The following is a 17,195-nucleotide window of genomic DNA, read 5'->3' on the forward strand; positions in this document are numbered from 1 at the left end:
ACATTTTATATTGTACCTATCATCCTGAGAGATTCTAAAACCCTTTGCAGATCAAAATATTTGGCAGATAGATCCTGGCTTCTTCCATTTTAATTGGGGCATGGGTATCACAGTCAGGTGTTACTTCAGTCATTAATGAAATTTTGACATTAAATTGCAAGATTTGCTCTGTGCGAGTTGCAGAACTACAGAGAGATCAAGTAATGTATCAACAATCAGGGCTGCAGGTCACTTGCAACGTGCATTCCCAGGGGAGGCTAGCTATGTTTTTCATTTCAGCTGCCAAGACTATTTTTTAATGCTCTTTAGAATGGTCCAGAAACCTGACAAAGAAAGTAAAAGACAAGGGGGAGAATGCGGTCCTGTCGTATAAAATAATTTCTATTTCTGACAGGTCTAATAAAATAGGAAGTTAAGTCTAGGGTTGCAGACATAATGGTGGAGCAGACGGTTGCTGCAGTGGTGTCTCTATTTTCAGACTGAAGGTAGTAAGTAGATGCAGGTATTATTACTTTGCCTGTAGGGTTTTTAATCCATTGTCTCTGAGACGAGTGCTTTAATTTGGGACATCCGATCCGTGTCTTCCAAAAGCTTGCTGAACTCAATGCTCTCCCGATCTAACCTCAATAGTACTAACTGAAATGGAACCAATGAGAGAACGGTTGCATGTGCTGCCGGCGATGACAGCCGTTGGGGATAAAAGGAAAACAAAGATGGGATCTAGATCATGCTCCAAAACTACACAGCAAGAGGAGAAATTGAAAGTAGTCCAGATTACCTATGATCCTCACGTGAGAGAGAAACTGATGAAACTTCAAAATTTCACCAGACAAAAAGAAAGCTGAATTTGGGTGAGGCCCCCTGTTGAATTTTCACGCATTAGGCGACTTGGTAGTAGGAAACCAAAGCTACCACCACCTCCTCCTCCTCCTCCAGTAGACTGTAAATATGGCCTTGTATAGTTTTACTTATAGCCAAACTATACAGTGAATTCACCTTGAGCTTAAAATTTCCCTTTCAATTTTCAATCCAGCCTCATGCAGATTAACACAAAAAGCAGTATCAGGTCATACATTAATTCTACCAGCTCAGTACAACGGAACTGTTAAATTAATCTCTGAAAGTTTACACCCCCTTGCCCAGTTTCACAGCTCCCAAAATATCATTAACACTTCTAAATATTTCATACTGGCACATCTGAAAAGACTTTGCTGGGGTTTCAAGTCTCTGCTAGGTTTTCAAGGAAAATCTGAATTAGATTTAAACAGATGTTAACCCTAGAACAGTAAGCTAAACCTAATTTTGGCACGAATATTCCAACGGTATTGCAATTTTGCCTAGTACAACAGAGATCCTCCTGTGCCACGTAACATCATTCACTGTGACGGCATGGTTATCACCGAGAGCAAAACCACAGCAGCACAGTTCACAGCACTGCTCGTGTAGCCAGACAACGCCTGGGCACTCTCATGGGCAAGCCCAGCCACAAATTCCAGTTCGCGTAGAGCTCTCAATGAACTCCAGCCCACTGGAATCATGAAACCTTTCTCTGCGTGGTTGTTTACTTACTGTTTTTTCTTCTGGGCTCCCATTGGGCACCTCCACAACTCTGAGGTCAGGGTCCACCTGCACCCTTGCCCTGGTGACGAACTGGATCACCGATGAACTATCCTGAGAAGTAACAAGAGGAAGAGTTGGATTCGAGGGTGAAAAACACCACCACCAACATAAAAAAAAAAAAAAAAAAACCAAAAAAAAAAAACCAAAAAAAACCACCAAACAAAATCAGCAAACATTTGCCAGTTTAATACACACATCTAGACAATGCTCAGTGGAGGCTCGGTTGAGAGTTAAGTACTGTCCTGGTTATAACCCTGCTTTGAAAAAATATATCTCATGCTCATAACAGAAAGACAGAAGAGAACATTTTATCTCAGATTAAGACAAAATTAGGTATATTGGACTTCAAATATATAATTTGTATTTGGCCTGTTAATGTTTCCCACATTTACTGCAAAAGAAAAAGACAAAGCTGCCAGTCAACACAGGCAGGCTCAATATTAACCATCCAATAAAAGTTTCTATTTGTTTTTCAAGTGAACATAAAAAAGATATATGAAACCTGGGATAAACTTAAGTATATCTCGAGATGAAAACTTCCTACTTATTTGAATCTGTGCACTGCAAATATCTTAAATATTCAATGCACACCTCCACTTACTAATATATATTTCTCCCACATTTTACACAATACAGTTTAACAAGCACACTCCAATAAACTGCCATTTCAGCTCATAGGTTTGTCATTTGTACACTGTTCACCTTGAGGAGGGTAGGTAATGAGCAAATTGCATGTATTGGTGATACTGCCCCAACGACTTGTGTAAGCACTGTATGTCTTTTAAAAGAGCGTTGCAACTGGTCAACTTGGAAAGGACCCAGCAGATGGGATGAATCCTGGCTATTCCCAGGTGAATTTCCCAGAAGCACATTTTATTTGCACTCAGCTACTTACTTATATATTTCAGCATTTCTATAAGCATGTAACAAATATCTGAAACTTCTGGCCTTGGCTATCTTTCCTCTTTTCGAATACGAACAGACATTAGCAGACTGGCTGGTTTCAGCTGAAAAAGCTCAGGGTTATCAATTGCTTTAGGAACTGCTTTCTAATAAGGGCTCTCTCCAATGCTTTTAATCTAGCAGCTATCAAAGGCAGGTTTATTTTAGTAGGCTCATGCTATCAGCTTTTTCCTTTGATTATCATCTTATACCCTCATAATCTTACAGCATCTTGCCACAATTACACAGTCAGCATTTTCATAAGTACAGGAAAACAGGGGAAAACATGGTAAATCACTAGAAATTTAAAAGATTTGCTGTCTCATTTAGTGGCTTCAAAGAAGACAGGAATTAACTTGCAAACATTTGTTTCTTGTCACAAATGTCAAGCTCAGCATTAATATGGTTGTGATGTATCTTCTTTGAATAATAATCATTTGAAGTAAAAAATTACAAAAAACTCCCATGTCTCTGTTTACACGGAAGGAATGATAGATAGTTGGTCACAGTTTATATCCACTTACTCTATTTTCCATTTTTCAGAATGAAAACTTTTGGAAATCAATTCAACTTTCAGAAGTCTCTAGCCTTAACACCATGCATACAATTAGGGGTCTCATTTGTTGTTTCTCAGTGTATAAATTTCTGAACTTAATTTATTTTTACCCTTCATGGGTAATGGGTAAGAACTAGGATTAACACCTCCATACATGCTGTTGATAAATAGATCTGTTTTCTTCGACATCATGATTTTTTTATAACACACTAGTAAAGAGCAGAAGGAATGCAGCTCTCAGGGCCATTGATGCACATAACCATACTTAAATTGGTGTTTAAGACAAACTACAAGGGAAGCACATACCTTCTTCAGTATCTCAGTATTCAGCAGCGTGTAGATACTTATGTCACAGGACTCTGCTTTTGCTAGTGAACTTAAGTTGCAGCGTATAATTAAGCAGGACCTGCCTGGTCTTTCACAGTCCTATGGGAAATAAGGACAATTTAACTGATAGGCAAAGGAGGAAAAAAATTCAGTGACAAACTCTATGACAGCAAACACACCAGCTGACTAAGTTACATAGGAAATTGCTAAAATACAGCACTCCTGCATTGAAATAGCAGCAACTTTCAAGACCCGAAGACAGTTATATACAGACACATGCATGAAAAAAAGCTGGGTCAAATTAATTCCTCTGTACAGAGCTGCTGAGCCAGGCGTGTGCCCGGGACCGAGAGAATCATGGCCAAGCACAGCACAGAACCCTGGTTGCCCCATGCGCCTTTGGAAAAAATGGAAACAAGGGCTTTAGTCACCAAGTGTGTGCTACCACATCAGGTAACTCCCTCCCCACTGCACTTCCGAAATTGCCCAATTCCATTTAAAAAAACCAGATAACTAAAATCCCTAAATATCCACATGGAACATCAGTATTAGCGCACATGCACAAAACAGTCGCTCTATAATGAGCTATCTGCTTGAGTTCTTCATGCTGAGCCATGCAAAATCTTTTGTAAGATACACTGTATGTTCAAGTTTGCCACAGGTGGACTTTCTTACCAATACTTTTCTGCCAGACTTTGTGAAAAAAGCAAATATTGTGTGGAAAATATTTTCATTCTCTTGAGGAACGATGCATGGGCTGGGGTTTCTGTGAAACGAACAGCTTCCTTTGTCCTGACCAACCTGCAAGCACAATTATAAATAACAATTATTATCCTGAATTAAACTTAATGACACAAGAAAGTGTGATTAGCTTGTCCATAAAAATGCACCTACATCTGAGTTGGACATCTGAACTCCCTTTAATAATCAAAAGAGAGAAGTAAGTGCTTTGGGAGTCAAATAATCCTAAAGAAAGTATCTAAAATAAGCCAGACAAACCATGCTCTGGAGATGTTTATCTCTCTTGACTAGATGGGATATGAACATATCTAACCCAGCTGACACAGAGGTGCCTGTATTCTACATGTCTGGAGATAGACACAGAAGAGAAAAATCTCAGCAAAAATATAAAACACAATTGACTTAAAATACTACGTGGTGTTACCATGTGTATTACCATTTTATAACTGTAGTATTCGGTGCTTTGGCCAACTTGGCTGTTTCATAGTTTATATCAGAACTAATGAGATAAATGAAATCTTTGTGTAAATGCACAAGCCTGGACATCAAATCTGTGCTTTTACCTTCAGCATAAATAGTAAAAAAATAACCTTTGGGTATCATTAACTTATTCACTTGTCCAGAAAAGCAGATGCTTGAGGCAACTGAAACATAGCAAGCTTTGATAAAACGATCTTCTGCCAAGGTAACAGGGCACCAGAAAAGCCTTCTCACTCTTTGCAGCTCATGAATATTCAGTGAAGAAAATCTATTGGAACTGAATACAAACTATGACAACAAAATATCAGGGAAAAAAAACCAGTTGTTACAGATATGAAATCACTGCATGCTCTGAGGCTGATTTTGCATTAAACAGTCTACAGCTGAGTTAGCAAAAGTATTCCCAAAAAAAAAGAAACAAAACCCAAAGGTCTACCTATTTCTTAAATGCTCCTCTCCAAGTGATGTCTCTGGGAAAAATATACCTTTTCTGCTTCACTGACCCACAAGCCTTCATAATCTCTTTGAAGTACATATTCATAACTTGTATTTACATAATCTGTTCCTACATTCCCAAAAGATACAGGCACAGGTAGCTACCAACAGTTTACAATCTCCTTGGGATCAACTGAAAATTAAGACTATGTTCTCTATTTGTCCAGATCACCTGGAACGAGTTTTAATTATTTATTGTAGGTAAGAGATTCACAAAGCACATTGACTTTTATTTTCTTTGAACTTTCACATGGGAATTAGATCTAGATCAACCAGAAGGTTTATGTTAAATCCTCATGGCAAAGAGTCAAGATCTATTCTCTACTTGCTCTTTCTTCCTGAAAGTTTCAATTACCAGACACTTGGACAGATGTCGTTAGATTCATGCAAGAGACACAGAAAGGACAGCATGAGCTTCTGCACTACCCCAGCTTTTGGCATACTCTCCAAATAGTTCTGCTTTACATCCTGTACAAACACGGTGTAAGAACAAACTAAAGCAGAAGTATCTCACAAGACCAAAAGGAATTATCTGGCACGAAGCAGCATAAATCTGGTCCTTTCTTCTCCAAATAATTATCTTTTCTTAAACTGAAGCTTGGCTACATCTCGTACTTTTTAAAACACTTTAGCTGAAACAGAGAAAGGCACCTCTAGAGGACTACATCTGAATTTGGAAATACCCTTTCCTTTCTGCCAAGTATGCAGCAATCCTACATGAGGCGGCTACTAAATCCAGTGTCTCGGCCCATGTTAGGAAGGACATGTGCAAGGACTTAGCACGTCCTGTCACCTGCGCTGCTCTGGAACAGATCGGCAGGTCAGCTTCAGCGTGTTTTAGTAGCCAAAGGCAGATGCCACTTCCTAGAAGAATGCAGACACTACAGAATTTGGGGGAATTCAATCAGGCAAAATTAAGTTGCATTCATCCATGTATTTGTGATCAATCAGCATATGCTGACAGCCAGTAGGCAGGAAAGGCTGCAAGGCCACTGAGAAGTACTCACTATCTTTTAGCACTCCTAGAAATAGCAGAGCCACAGAACTAGGAAAAAAGTACTAAAAAATTTTGAAATGGGTAGATCATGCTGAGCGAGAAGGAAAACCAGCCTTTCCAAAGGACTGGCCACAGGGTTTGTTTTGATTTGGGTTTTTTTTGTGTGTGTGTGTGTTCATTAGCGTGACTGTGAGACAGTTATATTTCACACCATCTCTTATTTTCCTCAATTTTTACACACAGAAAGGGAAGGTTTGATGAACCAGTTAGACAAAACTATGGTAACTTTTCTGTAAACTTTGTTTTCAATGAAAAAATCAGCTCTAGGCCATCAAACCGCTAAATAAAATCTTAGCGCAAAGCTCCTGTCTGCATTATGCTGAGACTGAACTGCATCTCTGAAATACAATCAGGATTTGGCCTCACGTATGAACCTCTCCTTGTTCAAACATGGTGCTACTCCAGCCACCTCCTTTTGTCCTTGTGACCAACCTTGTAATCTGGTACATGGAGACTAAAATTTCTCGCAAAGGGCTCTGCATGAGCAAATGCTAACAATTTATAGATGAAAGAACTATGCAAGACTTTGCAATGAAGTAGGTAACCATGCTCTTTGACAAAGTCTTGGAGTTCCAGGGTATGTGACACACTAGAGCTTCTCAGAAACTTCCACATGGTCTCAGCAGCCTATAAACAGGAAAGGACTACCTACCCCTGAAGTGACCTTCCCAGGACCTGGGATCTAACATCTCACTGAAACAGCAGAAGAAGATTTTCAGAGCAGTGCAGAGGATGTGGAAAGAGATGTGTGTTGCCTTCGTACTCAGCACAAGGGTTATATGGAAGCTACAGAGAAAAATCAACATCCAACTCCTAACGCAAACAAACAGCAACAAACTGGGGCAGAGGGAACAGGGACAGAAGGGAGGCTCTCTTAAATCCCACATTAAGACTGTGGCTTGGGAAATAAAAACCCTGTCCCGAGTGAGGTACCAAGCAGGAGCAGCCCTGTTGCCTCCCAAGGAGGGACTGCCCAGGAGCTGTGCCAGAGCTGTCTCTGCTGAAGGTTGTTTCATTTTGTTTTCCAGAAGGTGTTTACCCATTTTAAGTCCTGCATAAAACCATTTGCGGTCTGGTGCACTGGCAATAGTTAAATCTTCTGTACTAGAAGTGTACCTAAAATCTGTGCCCAGACACATGTAGATTAAGACTACATTAGCACATAATGCAGGTCAAAGTAAAAGGTGAAGCAGGCTCACTGCATAGCATCCTCAGCACCTGATGTCCATATCACATACTTTCTAACTTGCTCTGAGTCTGGTCCTGTGGCCTGAATGTGCTGTAGCCACAACCGAGTGTTTGGTGCACTCTTCAAGTGCTCCTTTGTGATTCTTTTGCCCCAAAAGGAATCTAGTTTGTGTACTCCGCAATGTGAACCACAGCTCCCTGCACGGGGAGGGCTTTAAAAGCTCACTTCTGTATAAATGGTATAAAAATTAATTTAAAAGGTCTTAAATGATTTTCTAGTTTTTCTTCTTCTCTATATACAGTAGTCTATGCTCTCACATATAGTATACAATACCACTTACATGATGAGTTTTTTCAGAGTAACAGCATCAAATTTTTGTAACACAGAACTTTACCAGCTACTGATCCTAGACTTCAACTCTTGGAAAACCTTTCAAATTAAGAAAAAAAAAAAAAAAAAAGATACAATATTTTTGCAAAGAAGTGACACTTTTGATTTTCAATTCTAAACTGAAAAATACGTCAGAGGGTGATTTTCTGATGGAAGCTCATATATTTTTGAAAAACTTTCCCACAAAGAACTTCATATATTTATTATGATTTGCCAGTGTTCTAATTAGAACAAAGCACGTTTTGACCATCTTGAATACTGTATTCAACTTTCATGTACGGCAAACCGACATCAAGAACAAAAGTAAAATTTTTCCACACAAGCTTTTACTGACAATGGTCTCTTTTTACGAGGCTGTCCCTGTGTAAGGTTGTTCCCATTCTTCAGGAACATCTTGCCATAGACTGCAAAACACCTAACATCAACGCAAGTTAACACAAGCTAACATCTTCTCAAGTTCAAAGGCACTTTAATCAAACGGCTCAGCCCCGAGTTAAAGAAATGTAAAAACCAACCAACCAACCAACAAAATTACTCCAGTATTCCCACTGTGGAATACCGGAGTGATTAAAGCCAGCACAGACTGCATTCAGATCTCACCTGTGTTCTTGAACATTGCTGGATGCCAGAATAGCCACCTACAATTTTCAATAGTGAATGGTTATTTTGGGTGTCTCCCTTGGACATCTAATAGGCCTGCTTCTAGAAGGTGGGCATGTGACACCTAGAACCCACCACCTTTTAGAGAGTTTTCACTGGACATCCAAAATTTAAGAGACTGAAAAATCACTACTCACTCATTAACATACTCTGTCTTATTGTATTCAACCCATGTGCATATACATGTAACATGCATAAACATGAAGAGAGAGAAGCCGGAACACTTGTACTACACAGACTGTAAATGGCACCGTGCATAACAGGCCTCTAAAGGTCACCAAAACTCTGCAAAGACAAATAGTATTACTAATCTATCATGATGCAGAAATGCAGAATAACCCATATGCTGCCTAACCTACCCATAAATGGCCACATGTTCAGAGACGTTAGTCTCTAGCTTTGTTAGTTTACTCAAGTTTTTCTCCCCTTAAAGAGCCTATAAGCGTGCTTGAGAGACAATGTTTAAATAGGACAGCCTATACAACGGGTTACTCTGCCAATTTTTTGTCGTCAGCGCAAACCACTAAGCTTCTCAGGGACAAGACGTAACCGCTGGAAAAAGCATGTGCATTACTTCATGCTTTTAAAATGCTGTATCTGCAACAAGGAAGAAATTCCCACAGGATGACTTTAGGGGACTCTGAATACTTGAAAAGTCTTATGGAGCAGGGGCAAACCCATGAAGTAGCAATGATTTTTAATCACATCAGATTACACCACCCTCAAGAAAAAGTGGCAGGAGAAAATTTCAAAGTGAGACAGTTGCCTGTAAAATGTATCACGTGCGCTCCACACACATTACATCCTAAAAAACTGCAGGATATTTAATAGGTCCGTATGGGAATAGCATGTTGGATTCATTACCTATGCAGGGATCATCATCTTTCTCTGCACAAGTAAGGATTCATGAGAATACCTGGGCTGGGCTTGGAACTCCAAGGTCGTACGAGTTCAAGAGGGACAACCACCATGCATTCCCCTTGGCAACTTCTAGCAAGCCTTTGGGGTCTTTAAAAAACTGTTGGTATTTGCCAGCAAACATTTTAAGGGTTCCAGATATACTGCCTGTAGCAAGCTTCACTGATGGGACTGAAAGCCAGTGGCCCCTTCTAGACTTAACCTCACCCCTCTTAACATGTATCAAAGGTGAGACCCTCCATTTCTTCAGAGCCCCATATCCTGTCAACCTGTGAGAGGGAAATGAAATACAGTTTCCAAACAGGGGGCTGGGAAGGTCAGCTGAGGAGCAAGCACAGGGAAGTGGAAATTAGCAGTTGGCATGGGGTTAAGTATGTGCATGTGGTAAGAGTCTCTTGGAAGAATGAGACTGAAAACCAAGAGGAAACTAGCTGTTGCTTCCAAAGAAGCATTAAGTACAATCTCTCTGCTGCTTTGCTGCACATAAGCAGACGAGGGCTAATCCCACATGTAATGATTGGCATTTTACAAGATCAACAAGCGAGCAAGTGTGTATCTTCAGCTCATTCCTTACAGACAACACTGGACTCCCACTAATGCAAAAGGGTTCATTAAGGTATTAAAACTTACAGTTTCCAGGCTCTTCCAGTAAGCCTCATTCCTCTCTTTAGTTAAATCATCGCCGGTTACTAGTGAGAGCCTGGAAGCCAGCAGAATTAAGCTGACACAAAGCAAGTGTGAAGGTGGAATCCAGCTGTGAGTGGGTGTGATGGAAGCAAATTAATGTCCAATCACGGAAAAAGCATGGGGACAAGCTCAGGGAAAACGTAATGAGACACAAGATATTTGGAATGGCAATTTTAGCTGCAGGAAACAAACTCAAGGTCTGAAGACAGGTCAGTCATTTCACAAAATTGTTAACATTGTTCAGCTCCGAAATGAATGCCTTTCTCATCAGCCCTGAGGTATGCTGGCTCCAAAGGACAGTTTGGCTGTAGTCTTCTTGAAATTGCTGCCAGATAGTTTTTACATATTTCTCCCCTCTGATTAGCTTTTTTTACTGTGTCATTTATGTACACATACCTAATCAGTGGTTCAAGTTTGCAAATGGGATAATAAATAACAGATCCACTTTTGCTTGTCTTTGTTGCTAGTCATAGCACATTCATCCTAATAGCAGGGAAAAAATGTATATGTGCGTCCCGATTCAAAGATACTGATGTGAACAGATGAATTGATAGGCATGACTAATCTAACATGTGACACTGAAAAAAAAGGGTGCTGACAAGAAATTCCAGACAGGGTCAGACTTTCAACAGTAGACAAATAAGTTATGTAAATATGTTATCTGAGTACTTGCTCCATATGCCAAAAATGTTTAATATTCACAGATAATGAAACATGTTTGAATCAGAGCAGTTTTGTTGATTCTGGCAATAAATTCAAGAGCCACTGAGACAACAGAAAATAATTTTAAAAATTAACCCCATTTTACACAACCCTTTGAAAGATTTTGACTAAAAATAGCACAGTGCTGTTAAGAAAAACCAGTACTCCACAGATCCAATAGGTAAACTTACATGGCCACGAGAAACAATATTTAAACAGCAAAGTGGAGCTGCTAAAGCATTAAACCAGGATAGAGGAGTATTCTGGCTCTTGCTCCTCCAGTCAAAAGGAGAACACCAGATGCACATTTGGCATAAATGTGTGCTAACCTTATTACAATGCCCATAGATATTTTTCTGATGCACTTAACCCTGCAGCTTAATTAAATAACCTGTTAACCAGGTTTAATCAGCACAATCCTGCTATATTTGCCCGGTCTTGGCCCTGCAACCACTTGCAGGTATTTCGCAGCAATCCCCAGAAGTACTCTCAAGAACTAGTGCCGCCTACCACCCAGTTTAGTAAGAAAAGCAAAAATCTTCTGATTTAAAGTTCTCGACTTACAAGACAGTAGCTTCTTTCCTAGACAAAAGGCACACAGGGAAAAGAAGGACCAATCATGTATATGATTTATTTGCGAAGTCCACAGAAAGTTCAGGCCTAAACATGAATGAACACACCTTACACAGAAACCAGTTTACATCTAACATTCATGTGCTCCTTGATATATCAGCTTTTAACAGCTGCAATCTTAGACAGAGGCACTGACAGGTACATTCCGTCTCCCTATGCTGACTGTGAAGTGCTTAATCAACACACGAGGCGGCAAATAAATGTCAAGGTATGTCTCTATTTAAAAAGCCCCTGAGAACACTTGGAGTTCAGTGCTCCTTCAGCTAGGTTCTACCTGTCTCCAACACATCCCCTTCTACAGCCTTTCCTATGGTGCATAAAACACCAACAAACCCATAGTTTTTCTTTACCTAATTGTTCGACTTTCCTTGTGGGTTGGTTTGATTTTCACTACAGCAGGTATTTGAATGTATCAGGAATGTATCCAAGATCAGCCCTAAGGTCTAGAGGCAGCGGAGAGAAGGTAGGACCTCAGAGAGAATGATTTTGCTGATCTGTTGTAGACACTTCAAAATTAAATGAGTTGTCCTCATTTAAAAAACCCTCCTGGCAGGCAGGCTGGTGGTTGGGTATTTTAAGTTAGGCAGAAGATGTCCTGTGTTTCCAGGACATCCTCAGAGTTCTTATTCCCTCAAGGAATGGTTTATTGGTAGTTAAGACACTATCAAGTAATTTGCACAAGAGTGAAATGATGTACTTTCAAAGTCTGGAGAGAAATCCAACAAAAGACACATACTTCCACTCTGATACATTAACAGGAGGTAATCTTCTCTTCCATCAAATAGGAGATAGAGTTTACATACAGATATCATTGATTTTAACTCTTCCTTTCTTAGTTTCTAAATTTACGTTTAAAACACAACTCTTGTATGTTATTCACAAAAGAAAAAGGCTGGTTTATGAATCAACATTTAAAAGAGGCATGTATATTAAAAGAGTTAATCAACTGGCTTTTTGCTGAATTTCCTTCCTCATTGTTTGCTAGCAGGAACAGCTTCATCAATGTGAAAACAGTGAAAGGAGGCCATTCTTATACTCTTTCAAAAAGAAATAAAAAATAAAAAAAAAATAAATTAAAATAAAATTGTGTAGACTCTCTTATTTTCTTACTCAGTAGTTCCTTCACCAGGGAATTCTCTGCCTGGGAAGCTTACAAAAAGTCTACTGTATATTTTTATACCTCAGCAAAACTGCTGATTACTGTGGTATCCATTGAGCCTCCTACTTCCTTCACAAATCTGATAAGAGCTAATGTATATACACAATTCACTTCATAAGACTTTTTTCTCTGACACTTTTATAAAAAGGCAAATCAGCCGTCTTTTTCAAAACTGGAATTTCACATATTCAGACAAGAAAACAGGAACTATGGGCAGTTTACAAAGTAGCAACACTTTCAGTTGACCCAAAATATTATTAAGACTGCCACATTATATTGACAGGTCAAGAGTTTTGAGGGGAGAGAGCGTTGGAAAAATTCAATAACTGATTTGACGAATTTCACTCTTTAGTTTAGAAGCTAATTATAAACATGCCACAAGTGAACACATCACGTGTTGCCATGTTCTGATTTAATACATATATCACAGTGCATTTTTGTCCACGTTTCAATGGCCCTGATCTTTATAGTACCAGTCTTTCTTGAAAGACAGACTTATCTTTGTACATTCAAAATGTGCTTTGCGTGAACATTATCTAGTATTTGCAAAAGAAAAAAAAAAAAAAATCACTGCTTATTAAATACTACAACACCCTCATTGCTAGAAGATTGAGACAAAAAGAATAAGAAATGTCACAGAATTTGTCCAAATCTGGTTTCATTCCAAACTAGGAAGCCACAGAAAACTTTCTGCCATGTTAAGTAGTATTGCTTTATCCTCAAGGCAGTATCCAGCAATGCATGAAAAGATCATAAACTCTAAACAAGGCACAGCTTTTCTACAGTGATTCGGATGGTCCTTGTAAAGCAAAAATGTCATTATTTCTTTTTTCCACTTTGGATGTATTTTAAGATCCTAAGTCAGGAAAGGACTTAATTTTATGGCCAGGCATCCCTTCCTGCATAACAATGAAATCTTAAATGAGAGCTAAGTTCCTCTTCACTGAAAAAGCTTCAGCTGATAATAGGAATGTTTATGAGAGCTCTTTCTGAACTGTTTTGGGGTCCTGTTTCCCATATCTGGAGGCAACTACCCCATGCCGGACCATGGTGTATGCTCCTGCCTCCCCTCACGGCCATCCTGGGGACAGGCGGATGCACTGGTTTCTCCTGCAAGTGACAGGGCTCCCAAAGTCAGATTCAGTTGGTATCACAGAGATGTTCTAGACCGAGGGTGGGGGGAACACCGCCAACTGCCTAAGCAAAATGTTTTGGAACAGTCATTTAATGAAGCAATTAAGGAGAAGGTGGCAGGAAGGTCAGCAAGTTCCTTCACAATACACTCCCAGAATGAATAATTTCCCCCCGCAATCTAACAATGCCTTTAAATATGGTGCCAAAGTAAGTGTATGTGAGAGTGTGTACAGCAATCACTCAAGTGAAGAGACTACAGGGGGCATGACTAATACAAATACCTAAAATAAATCTTGCTATAAGTCCAAACGTTCCTATACAAACCTTGAATCAATGTCGGCAACCAGCAGCAGCAGTAATTGCTACTGGAAAAAAATTTTCCTGCATCAAGTACTATCAGCAAATATTTATATTTTCACATGCTGGGACTGTGTATATATGTTTTTAGAGCCAAGACCTGAAACTTCAAAAGACAGAAACTAGACAATTTTGAACTGGCTGCCAACAAACAAGGAGTTTTCTACATAACAATAACAATCTACAGGTTTGCCTCTGTACATGGAGCGTGCAATAGTGGGCCTGACAATCTCATATGCTTCAAGGAGCACCCATGCACTACCAGCACTATGGAGAGCTTTGGGAGTCCTCCTTTGCTATGTTTTTAAACATCAGCAGTGTGTTAGCCAAAGCTTCTTATTCTTATCCTGGAGAATAACGACCTACAGATAAGAAGCAGAAATTACTGTTAAGGTTTTAAAATTGCAAAGATCTGTTTTTTTTATTATATGAGTGAAAAACAAACAAACAAACAAAAGCCCAACCCCCCGCCCCCCCAAAAAACCCAACACACACACACACACACACACACACACCACAACCTCAAACAGCCTGGGACATTTCATAGAACAAGACAGCAAGCTCTAGCTCTTCCCCTTAACATCTTCCTGCTCCTTACAGAAATTACTGTGGAAATGCCGGGAAGAAAAATGACATGAGTGCTACACAAAACTGGCCTTAAAAATGTAACCTGTCATCAGCCAGGAAAGACTTGTGGCTCTGGGACTGACGCCATTTTACTTTTTCTGTTTCAATGTTCACAGGAAGAGAATAATGTTTATTTCAACAATTTTCCTTATTGAACATGGCAAGCTTTTCTACAGTCCCATGCTCAGGCAGCCATTGACTTAAAAGGCAACTTGGAAAAGGAATTATCTTCAACTACTTCATACTGTTAATTCATTTCCAACTCAGTTTTTCTTCATTTTATAAATCTTACTGATACCCAGCTTTCACAAAGGCACAATCCAGGTCTCACCCACTCAGACAGAAGAAAGAAGTTTGAAGTGAATAATCCAAGCATAACAGGACTACTGGCGGACTTCTGTTTGTCCTTCCAACAGAAGGACTTTCTGTTTTGCTCTCTAATGAAAAGTGAGGGGAAAGCTGGAATGAGGGGCTTGAGCTTACTAGCAGAGTCAAGATTAATGGGAGCAGGATTCATGAATTTTTTGCTCTCTGGAGATAATTCCCAAAGTCTAAGCTTGGATGCCTAGGGACACTCAGGAACTCAGGGAGACTGGATGGCTTTTGTCCTGTCAGTGAAGACTGCCAAGTGCTTCTCCAGAGTTTTTTCTATGCCTCTCTCTCACTCCATTAATTAGTAGAGTAGGAGAACATAGTAATTTAAAAATATTCTATTACTAGCAATTACTAAAACAGTTATTACTACACTCAGATCAAAAATAACATGCAAGGAGGGAGTTTCTCATCAGAATATTGATGACAGTATTTCTTTCCTTCTCACTCCTTCCTCCAAATTACCTTTTATTTCATTGCTTATGCTGCAAATTCTTTAGAAAGACTGTCTTGAAATGCGTGCATCTCAATTTCCAACAAGATTCTTATCTCAGCAATGATAACACAGTTCTTTATACCCTTGGTATTGACTCACCTAAGCAGTCTCTTAAAGAAAAAAAAAAAAATAATCAGGGCTTGCTGGCCAGCACAATGCATGCAATAGAAACAGCACTAGCTCCTTCCAAAAACCCACACGCACACATGGCACTTGCTCTGGGTTAACAACCAAGCACCTTGGATTCTGGTAACAACTGTCTGATTGGAGTCTGAACAACCTGGCAGCTCTGCAGAGCCTGGTCCCTCCACAGGAGGCTTCCAGTTCAAACTAATTCTGTTTCCAACTGTTAGTCCCTTGCTCCTCATAATTGTGTTTACCTTTGCTGGAAATAAAATAAATAGGAAGGCAACAATCTGATCCACTTCCATAAAGCCAGCATCAGAGTAATCCCGGACACATTGCTAATTCATGAAAAGCTTCAGGAAATACCCTGGTTAATTCGGCAGGAACTCCCACTGCAAAAATCTTTTTGGATGCCCCAGAAAGCAGCTCCTTGGCTGGCAAGTCAAGTAGCGCTTCTCTTGCCCTCCAAATTAGCTTGATGCCCAAAGGAAATTACTAATCTTTCAGTTCAAAACCAAAACACACACAAGTATAATAAGTGCTGTTTTCCTCTGTGGAAGAATAGATAATCAATGGCTTGAAGAGTGGAGAGTATACATTTCTGTTAACACTAACTTTATTATAGTCTATTTGGGTGAAGCTCTTCTGTGTCATCACTTATACTGTTACTATCACAATACTGTTACTAACAAGCTAAGGTATTTAATTTATTATGTTTTTAACCCAGCTTGAAACCTCTGCCAGAAAGCAAATACAAAAATACATAAAACCAAAAAACTAGTAAAATGTATTATCGGTTTCCAAAATATCATTTACCACTGCAGAATTTGAATATCTCTATGTATCATCAATGTGAATGGTAAAATTCCCCAGTTAAAATGACTTGTAAAATTTCTAGCATTTCCTCTTGGTTTAAAACTTCTGATAGTTTTCTTTCAATTATCTGTTTTATTTTACTTCTGGCTTTTACTGTTGACTTGTGTCCTTTATATATTGGGGATTTTGTTGGGGGAATTGCTGCAGAAAATCCCAAGACCCCTTGAAGAGCATCTGAACATCTCCAAGGCAGAACTCCAAATGTCAAAGTATCTCTGTGACCTGAATTTCTCTGGAAGAAAATATTAAAGTAGTTTCTGCAATAAAGCCAAAAGCTTAGAGCAACAGGAACAGAGGAAGCACGAGGGCTGCCATTTCCTCTAAGATTAGCGAGATAATAATTCCTATTAACACCTCCCAGAGAAACAGACCGTTCCAGTGGGCCATATGTGACTCTTTTTTTTTTAGGTGCCTGAAAGACTAGATCAGTCAATACAGTATGAAGGAATTAGCTCCCAGCACTATGCTGTGTGGTGTATGTGTATTTGAGACACAAACTCTAATGCTTTTACTATGCAGTTTCACCCATAAATTTCACTGCTGTACTGTACATAGGATAAGTGGCTTATTAGCTTTAAAAAAACACAAACCATGATGTAATCAAATCCCAAATACTCTATCAACAGTTTCACTTACAGATAAATGACAGTT

General features: G+C 39.4%; 1 protein-coding gene across 2 annotated transcripts in view; it reads right to left on the reverse strand.

Moving 5' to 3' along the window:
* Positions 1–17,195, reverse strand: part of ITGA9 (integrin subunit alpha 9) — a 226,264-nt gene that overhangs the window by 26,758 nt on the left and 182,311 nt on the right. For both annotated transcript variants that reach the window (XM_082045318.1, XM_082045319.1), the window contains exons 24-26: positions 4,121–4,246; positions 3,425–3,544; positions 1,570–1,671 (exon numbers count right to left, since the gene is read on the reverse strand). In XM_082045318.1, the coding sequence (XP_081901444.1) occupies positions 1,570–1,671; positions 3,425–3,544; positions 4,121–4,246 (348 nt within the window). The remainder of the gene's footprint in view (positions 1–1,569; positions 1,672–3,424; positions 3,545–4,120; positions 4,247–17,195) is intronic.

The sequence above is a fragment of the Streptopelia decaocto genome, assembly GCF_964273445.1.
Source record: "Streptopelia decaocto genome assembly, chromosome: 2".
Taxonomy (NCBI): domain Eukaryota; kingdom Metazoa; phylum Chordata; class Aves; order Columbiformes; family Columbidae; genus Streptopelia; species Streptopelia decaocto.